This window comes from Corylus avellana, chromosome 5 (genome assembly GCF_965113065.1).
Source record: "Corylus avellana chromosome 5, dhCorAvel1.hap1.2, whole genome shotgun sequence".
NCBI classification, from domain to species: Eukaryota; Viridiplantae; Streptophyta; class Magnoliopsida; order Fagales; family Betulaceae; genus Corylus; species Corylus avellana.
The window spans coordinates 13540856-13550913 of NC_142494.1; the positions used below are offsets into that span (position 1 = coordinate 13540856).

The window sequence follows — 10058 nt, forward strand, 5'->3', positions numbered from 1 at the left end:
AAAACCATGGATTTACAACAGCAAAGTCTACATGGCAGGAACCACATGATCTTATAGAAACCAGATGTGCATTTACAACAATGTTGATTAGTCTATAGGTCTTTTGTGACACATTAATACATAATGCAAGTTCCTAGAAGATATCAATAAAAATAATTGAGAAAAATATATACATAGCCCAACTAGGTAGTAAATGTATATGTAGATTGTTTTTCCTCTGGGCGGGAGCCTTGAACATTCCTCAAGTTCTAATATGCATCAATTTGTGGAATTGTCTTCTTTTTATCTTTAAAGGGGTGTGCATCTTTGTATACTTCTTGTGTACTAGGGTTGCGTCCCTCTCCGCTTTTTAATGAATACTTATTTATCAAAAAAAAAAAAAAGATTATACACCAAAAACACCAATTAGGAGGTGAAAGTTTTGAAGGAATGTTCATGAAACTTGATAATAAGTAATAAAACTTGATTATTACTTATCAAAAAAAAAGTTTTGAAGGAAACATTCATTTGAAAACAGTATTTTTTGTCCGCAGTACGCAGCAGAAGGAAATCTAATAGGGCTCACATGTCAAATACAATTAAAGATTAACATGCATGTAACTACTTCATGTAAATGGAATGCAGATCTAGAAGGGCAAGAAAATGAAGGAATTGAACGTCATGTTCAATTAAAATTATCAAGCTAGCAAAGTATACAATCAGTTTTATATGGTAAATACAACACACACCTGTACCAAATTAGAGCACATGACTTCACCTTCCACCCCTTATTTATGTGGGAAGGAGATCCCACTTGGTTAAATGATCATTGGCATATTAGTAACAAACAAATGTAAGATAGATACAACAGTCCAAATAGGTGCATCAAGGCAAAGTAACCTACTAAATATCTTGGAAGCTCAGATTCCTTTAAGGAGTAACGTGTCAGCTCTCAACCAGTGACCCTGTTGTGGAGTAACGCAGTGTTCATCTTGCCTCATAAAAATGGTACAGATCCCTCTTGCAACACAAGGGCACTAACAAAAAAAACCTACAGTGACATTCTAGGACATTTTTTTTTTTTTTATAAGTAATAATAAGTTTTATTAAAAGCGTATAGGCGTCTCAAAGTACAATGGGAGTAAACAACGGAATTACCTAATGAGAAGAAGAAAAGCGAAAAAGAAAATCATCATAAGTAATCGACACCGGAAAGACATGCACCACAGTCCAGAGATACGAAGTATGAAAACAAGAGGCTAAGATGTCTTCCAAAGTCCCCTTTAAATCCTCAAAACACCTACTATTCTTTTCTCTCCATAAACACCAGAAAAAGCAAGTGGGCACCATCTTCCAAACCGTGGCACTCCCCCTCCTCCCCAAGGACCACCAACAGGCGAGTAAATCCGAAACTCATCTCGGCATCACCCAAGACAACCCAAACCGACCAAAAAAAGTACACCATAGGGCATAGGCAACCTCGCAATGAAGGAGAAGATGATCCACCGTCTCCTCACTCCTTTTGCACATATAGCATCTGTTCGTTACAATCACCTGTCGCTTCCTGAGGTTATCTAGAGTCAGAATTTTGCCCAAAGCCGCCGACCATACAAAGAAACTCTCCCTCGGCGGCGCTCTTCCAAGGAAAACCCCTCCCTTCGGTGCAAGCCAATGAAGTGTATAAGAGCTTGACCTTAAAGCAGCCTCTTTTGGAGGAGTTCCACCACAACCTATTTTCACACCCTCGACTCACTCTAGCAGAATGTAACACCTGAAAAAAAAGGAGGCTAAAACATCCACCTCCCAATCGTGAGCCTCTCTAGCAAAACTAAAATTCCACTGATTAAAGCCACCCAGCACCTCCAAGTGATCCGCAACTGAGGCGTCCTTGGCACAGGCAAAATGCTGAATAAGCCTGGGAAAGCTATCTTGAGAGCCGTATTACCACACCACAAATCATGCCAGAATCTAACCCTAGTCCCAGCCCCCACCTCAAACCGGGTAAACCTTTTGAAGGTGTCCCAACCTTTCCAAATGTTCTTCCATATCCCCACCCCAAAAGATCCACCCGGCTCCAATGAGCACCACCCTCCCCACACACTTCCAAACTTCGCCTCCACCACAGTCCTCCACCAAGAATCTCTCTCAACTCCATAGCGCCACAACCATTTCCCTAATAGGGCGAGATTGAACATTCTAGGACATTACACCGAAATTTAATCCAATCAAGGTTCCTAGTAAAAACAACAGTCAGAAAGTTTTGGTAGCATGAGATAGAGATGGGTAAAACATATCACTAAATTTATTGCTATAAAGAAGAGGGAGCCGTAGATTTAGAAAAATGTTGCGTCTAATAATAGATCTCTACATGTAAAATGACTTTGGAGGTGGAGTTAGCTTATCTAGAGGAATCTGTTAAACCTAAAGCATTTAGGGCCTACATCTAAACCGATGAGATTCTAATTGTCTCCAGAAGTACACACAATTGCCTCGAAAATTCATCATTCAGCTTCTCCTTTTTCTTTTTTGGGTTTTAATTTATTAGAAAAAGGAGAAAATCTCACGTACACGAAAAGTATACAAGAAAAGCAACCACCTTATTGGGGTCAAAATCTAAAAAGGTTCACACAGTCTACAAGATTAGAGGACGAGAAATTGGGAACAAATGATACATCCCAATCTAAGAAGGCACTCAAGAAAGAAGACTTTAGCTGAAGTACACTAGACTTGTGCTCCTCAAAAAGACATTGATTTCTTCTCTTCAAATGCTCCACATTAGTAAAGTAGGGACGACTTTCCATATGGTCTCTTTGGATTATCACTCCTTATGTTTGCTCCGAAGATCGGTTGGTTGATATTCTCACCAAACCACCTCGTACCTCCTTTCAACGATTCTCCAACAAGTTCGGCATGTTTGATTTGTATGCCCCAACCTAAGGGGGAGTGTTAGAGTTGTTATATTCTTGTAATCTTGTTGTATTTACCCTAATATAAGTATGTGCTACAGTGAAGGGTCTTACAAGGATAGTCCTAAACCTTTGTTTACATTCTGTGTTTTCTCTCCCTTTACTCTCTCCTTTGAGCTTTTACAATTTAACTCCCCTAATATGTATTTTCTATCAACATACATTGTATCTTTGGACTATAGCGTATGCGTCCCCGTTGTCGGTTAGCTTTGATGATTTTCTTGTTTGCTTTTCCCTTTCTAGTTAGGTGATCCCTGTTATATATTCCCTGAGTACTTTGGGGCGCCTTATGCTTTTAATAAAACTGGTTATTACTTATAATAATAATAAAAAAAAAAGTGTTTTCTTTGCAAAAGGCACAATTACTAAAGATAAACAATATATGCACCGACACTTCGGGGTTTTTTTTTTTTTTTTATTTATAAGTATACAGGATTCCTTTATTCCTGCTTTTGGTATTGTTTAACCAAAAATACCATGCTTTGATGCTAAAAGTTACCATTTTTTTTTTGGGGAAAAATACATTTTACCCCATTGAACTATTCACTCGTTTGCATTTTGACCTCCAATGTTTAAAAAGTGACACTTCACCCCCCCTCCCCCAAACTTCCAAATTATTGCAATTCAACCATTCTGACTTTTTTTTTTTTTTCCAAAATGCCCCCATCCCAAGTTAAAAAAATAATTAAAATTAAAATTAGGGGCTGGCCGAAGCCACCCCTAGGCGCACTTAATTTTTAATTTTTTTTTAAAAATTTTTTTTTTTTTTTTTTTAAACTTGGGATGGGGGCATTTTGGTGGAAAAAAAAAAGTCAAAATGGTCAAATTGCAACAATGTGGAAGTTTGGGAGGGTCAGGTGTCACTTTTTAAACATTGAAGGTCAAAGTGCAAATGAGTGGATAGTTCAGGGAGGTAAAATGTATTTCCCCCCCCCCCCCCCCCCCCCTTTTTTTTTTTGATAAGTAATAAGTGTATTATCAAAACGAGCAGAGGAGAGCAACCCATATATACAAGAGGTATAAAGGGTAACCCCTATTGACTAGAAAGAGATTTACAAAGCTCTTAAGACATCAAAAAAGGTGGACTCATGCGAGTTCAACCAGGTCTGGCTCCAAGAGAACAAAGTATGTAACGCCAATTTCCTCAACTCAATCATGCCGCTCTCCTTATCCTCAAAGCTGCGTGCATTCCATTCACGCCATAAACACTACATCACACATAATGGGATGAGCCTCCACATACGCAAAGCATGCCTATTACCCAATTGACCCCTCCAAATTTCCAATATATCACTCACCTTTCGCGGCATAGCCCAACTCACTCCAAAGAGTTGAAAGAAAACACTCCACCTCATTTGCAACCTCACAATGTAGGAATAGATGGTCAATGGACTCTCCCCAATGTTTACACATATAACACCACTCCATTACCATAACATTCATCTTTCGTAAATTGTCCAAATTAAGGATCTTTCCTACCATCACTGTCCACACAAAGAAAGCCACTCTTGAGGGAGCATTCACCTTCCAAATACTCTTCCACGGAGCAAACGCCTATGTCGGTGTAGAGAGAGACTTATAATAGGATTTTACTTCAAAGGTATTTCTTTTTGACGAAATCCAACAAATTTTATTCTCACCTCCACATCTGATTTTTTGTGAATACAACAATGCAAAGAAGTGCATTACCTCCTCCAATTCCCAATCATGCATAGGCCGAAAAAACTGTACATTCCAATGAATAATATCATTCTGTCTCTCCATGTACTCCTTCACCCACGCATCCTTATTACATGCAATATTGAACAAAACTGGATACACGAGTTTCAAAGGGCGGTCCCCGCACCACACACACATCATGCCAAAAAGTACTTTTGTGCGGTCTCCAATATCATACAACAACATGTAAAGCCTTCCCACCCCCTTCGAATACATTTCCATACTCCCACTCCATACGTTCCCCCTACCTCCTTGGAACACCAATCACCTGTCTGGCTATCATATTTAATATGCACTAATTTCCTCCATAATGCCGCCCGTTCTGTCGCATACCTCCATAGCCATTTACCCATCAAAGCTTGGTTAAATTGAACCAAGTTTCACACCCCTAATCCCCCAAACTTCATTGGCGTACACACTTGTGACCATTTCACCAAATGATATTTAAACTCATCCCCAATTCCACCCCACAAGAAGTCTCTCTGTAATTTTTCAAGACGATTTGCCACCCCCATTGGAATAGGGAATATGTTGGTAAATTTGAGAGTGCTTTTGATCAGTGTTAATCTACCTCCCTTTGATAAGTACATCCTCTTCCAACCCGCCAACTTATTCTCCATTTTTGCAATTATGGAAGACCAAATATGGGCTGCCTTATAATGAGCACCCAATGGCAACCCCAAATATATAATTGGCAACCATATAAGAACATTTAAATTTCGAAATAAAATGGGAAAGTGATAATATTTTAATGCTCAGACTTTTGGTTGTTAGATAGAGAGGGCACACATTTTACAAATGGATAAACAATCGCCAAGGAATTGATACAAATCGCACTATCTATATATTATCAAACAGAAATATCCATAACAACTAAAATCCTTCACGTATAAGCAAGGGGTAGTAGTGATTTATCAAGTTCTATGCAGAGGTTGAATTCGGCATGGAATTTTTTTTTTTTGATAAATAATGTTGTATAAATCAAAAGCGTAGAGGGGCACAACCCATTTACACGGGGAGTATAAAAGGATAGCGCCTAAGTAGAAGAAGAGAATAGAAAGAGAAAATCAAAGAAGCTTATCGCTAGAAGAGCTAGCCAAGCTGTTGTCCAAATGAGAAGAGTAAAGAAGAAAAAATGAATGAGCTCCTCTGAAGTCCTAGCAGAGTCATCAAAACATCTGGCATTTCTTTCGCTCCAAACGCACCACATAAGACATAAAGGAATCATCTTCCAATAGTTGAATTCAGCATGGAAATTAGTGGGTTCGTTTGATACAACTTATTGGATGATTTTTTTTACTTTTTGGTTGAAAAAGTGTTCTAATGTGACATAAAGATGAAAGTAATTTTTAGTGTTTTGTGTTTGAAGTTATTTGTTAATGCTTTTGCTTTTTTGCTAAAATACAAAAAGCTTCCAAAAAAAAAATTGTCAAACGAGGCCAGTAACATCAACAATTATATATGATAGTGATGAGAACCATGTTTATTCAAACAGAATAATGCTGTATCATGCAAGCAATTACTTTGGTAACAGAAACAAGAACATGCAGTATATCAGCTTCTTGCATAATATTCAAAATAGTAAAAGAACTCAACATGCAAATTAGTCAAGTTCCATGCTTAGGTCAAAGAACTCAGCATGGAAATTTGTAACATCATATTTACATATGATAGTGATGAGAACCAAGTTTATTGTGACAGAAGACTGCTAAACAAGAAACAAAAGGTACAGAATCAGCTTCTTGCACAAGATTCAATGCAGTAGAAACTTAACTACTTTCACAAAACAAACACAAAGGTATCGTTAACTGAAAAAAAAAAAAAAACAAAAACAAAAACAAAACCAAAACAAAACCAAAACAAAATTTTTTTGGGTCCAATAACATTTAAATGAAATATTTTACAAGATAATTGAACAATCTTTCAAATATTTATTGAGTAGAACATTGAAACAATCATCTCCAAACAAGTCAACGACCAAAAAAGAAAATTAAAAAAAAAAAAATGAAGCAAACATCTTCACATGATGATGATTGAAGCACAATTCAAACAAAATACCTGCTGAAAATCCTTAAGTGCGTCTTTGAACTTCCCCATTGAAAGATAAGCAGCACCACGCCTGTAATAGCCCTGTATGAATAGAAACCCATCATAATACAATCACAAATATTAAGTTGCACAGCTGCCACTTAAATTTTAGGATGCCAAGCATGCCTTCGAATATTTAGGATCAACTTCAACAGCCTTTGACGCATCCTGTATGGCACTACCATATTCCTCAAGTTTAATGTGTGCGAATGCACGATTGGCCCAGTACACAGCATTCTGACCGTTCAGTGCAATGGCTTGCGTGTATAGATCAATAGCTTGGGCATATTTGTGGGCTGAAAAGCAAATTGACAGGATTAGAACATATCAAAAAACAAAAAAAAAAGGATGGCAGAGGCAGCAAGACTGTTCTTAACAAACAGAACACTACTAAAACAATTATGACAAAGAGAGTGTATACTGCTGAAAGAAATAGGCCAACAAAATATCTTTCTCAAGAGTGGTTCTACTCGAAATTACTTGTGCGTAAATTGAGGAAACCATATTTAATTGCGGCTAAAGGGCTGCTCATAAAATTTGAATCCAATTCAATGAGTTTAGATTGCCTTGATATTCTATTTATTTTTTATAAAAACAAAGAGAAGAGGATGGTGCATTGCTGTAATACATCCCTTTTTTTTTAATAACACACACACATGACTAAGAAGTAACCTAAGAAGCAGAATGCAGAAATATTAATACCTTTGAATGCTTCATTTGCTAGGACCTTTACTTCTTCAGCACGTGAAATGTTAGAATTTTCAGTATCCATAATGGGCATAACCTTTGGCGCATACAAGAAGTCAGGTTGAAATTTAGTAGATAATAGATTTCATGACCATCCTATCATCCTCTTTCTATAATGCTTAACCTGCTCCATAAGAAACATAAGAAACACTAAATTAACTAACTATTTTGCATTCCCCTATATGCCAGGGAGTACTGGAGTAACAAGTATAATTTTAGATAATATAGAAGAAGCCAATCAAGGCATCAATGACCAATAAAATATGATTAAAGCCAACATAGTAGCCGCAATCAATCAAACATTAGCAAGTTGTCAATGTCAAGTTGGACTTACTAAATACCAAAAAACAAATGTCAATATCAACTTGACACAAAATCAGTGGGGAAAAGGAACTATAAAAACAAACAAATATACAATACTAAAGTGCTGTTCATCCAACTATTATGTGATTAAACTGGGAATCACAGGTCATAAGTTTCATACAAGAAATTTGCACCTCTGGAAAAATGTTTTCACAACCACTGCAAACATAAGCAGCACATGTAACAGCACAATTTGAAACTGCAAGGTACAAGTTCACTTTGCAATGTACAGGTTCACTACATGCAGCAATTGCCTTCCACACGCGTCCACATATATGGCCAAAAAATGTTCAATCCTTTTGGATGATATTTTTCCAAATATATAATAGAAACTTTATTGCCAAAATGACTTCTCAAGAATGGGAGAAGGGGACAGGAAGTTAATGAATGACAGAATGCCAAAGTGGAAAGTGTGGTTCGCTTTCTATGGAGATATGAAAAAGGAAGCACAGGCCATGGCAAGCATTGATTGGAAGTAGAGGGCAGAGCTTTAAGTATGCAGTAGGGCCAAGCCTTAATGGATTTCTGCCTGACATGAGTCATATTGAACTCTAGTACAATAAGTATACAAGAGAGTCCCTTGAAGAATCATAATCTGAGGCTCGCAATCAAGAAGATGAGCAACAAGCACCATTAAGGGCAGACATCCAACAATACAAACACCCTCAATAAAGAAGAATTAATCAACAAAATAATACGCTCCAACCTCCCAAAATTTTGACTGTTGTGTTCCATCCAAATAATACACATAAGGCACCTGCTTTTCAAATGTTAAAACTATAATTGCGGCCAAAATTCCCTGCCTAACACAGCATTCAGTAGCTAGAAAATCCTGATACCATACACAATCTGTAAAAAAATTATAAGAATGACCAACTGTACTTCCTCTCTTAAGTTTCCATACACAAATTAACGGTTTCATGATAATAAGAAAGTACTAGCCAAGGTATAGTATCAGAAAGTCAACTCGTGAAAAGGTCGCATTCTTCTAAGCAGAAGCCAGCCAGCAACTTATTTTTCAGGAAAATAATATATATATATATATATATATATATATATATATAGACACACACACACACTAAGGATATGTATGGTGTGCTAAAAACAAACCAAAAGCACACATTAAAACAAGTCGTACTTATTTTCAAATGCTTGAAATTTTGATTACTGTTTTCTCACTACACTTCTGTATGACACAAATAACTCAAACAAGTGAAGCTTAATGCAGGCTGAAATCAAAAAACCTACACAAACAGTACAATTTTCATTTAATAATAAAACATAAATTGGTGATCAAATTTCATATGCATCACATTATTTTCATAAGCTAAAAAAAACTCATCAATACTAGTTTAAATCAGTTTGCACTCATGCTCTATGCAGTAGCGCCAAAAAACAATTGAAGCTTGGATTTTTCTATTATCTGGGAACTGAGAAAGTAAGCACTTCCAACTAAATTAATTCTAATACAATAACCTAGGCGTCTAGGCCGCTGAAGGTCACCTTTTTTACTGAAAAATCCAAAACCCACATGACCCTTAAGATTCAAAATTCAATCGTTTTAATCATTCCATATCTCAGCAACCAAAGGCAGTTATCCCCTATTAAGTTAGCGAGAAATCGAAGGAAAATATAATGCAATGAAACCAAAAACGTACTCTTTTCTTTTATTTTCCTTTCACTTTTCTTAGAAACCAAACAGAGAATTAAGTTAGTGGGAAGAAAAATAGTGAGGACAGCGACAACAAAGTACCTGAGAGAAGAACCTATTGCATTAGCTGAGAAAATCCGATCTCGCTAGACTCAGTGAGAGGGAGTTGGAGGGAAAGGGAAAACCCTAGTTCTGCGAAGTAATATCTATTATATATGTACATTTGTTTCTATTTTGGACTTTGGAGGGTGTTGGAAGTTGAACATAATTGGATACGTATGAGAAAGATCTGGAATCTTTATGACTTCAAAAAAAATAAAAAAAATAAATCTTTATTATTATTATTGTCTCTTTGGTCTGTTTTGGTTGGTCATAATAATTTTGAATTAGCATAAAAGTAGAAGTGTTTTTGGTGAAATTTATGATTGAAACATTTTTGTGTTTTGAAAAGTGTTTTTGGTTTTAATAGTTTGTTATTATAAAAAAATAAAAAAGTGTTTTTAAACTACTGTAACTTCATTGATAATAATAAAAAAATAAAAAAA

The 10058-nt window shown here is 36.4% G+C and overlaps 1 protein-coding gene across 1 annotated transcript in view; it reads right to left on the minus strand.

The window, feature by feature from the left end:
• Positions 1-9737, minus strand: part of PP5.2 (protein phosphatase 5.2) — a gene marked incomplete in the record, with an annotated part of 15437 nt that extends 5700 nt beyond the window's left edge. The window contains 4 exon segments of the mRNA XM_088516534.1: positions 6723-6794; positions 6879-7048; positions 7455-7623; positions 9616-9737. Of these exon segments, the coding sequence (XP_088372660.1) occupies positions 6723-6794; positions 6879-7048; positions 7455-7533 (321 nt within the window).
• Between the last annotated feature and the right edge of the window lie 321 nt (positions 9738-10058).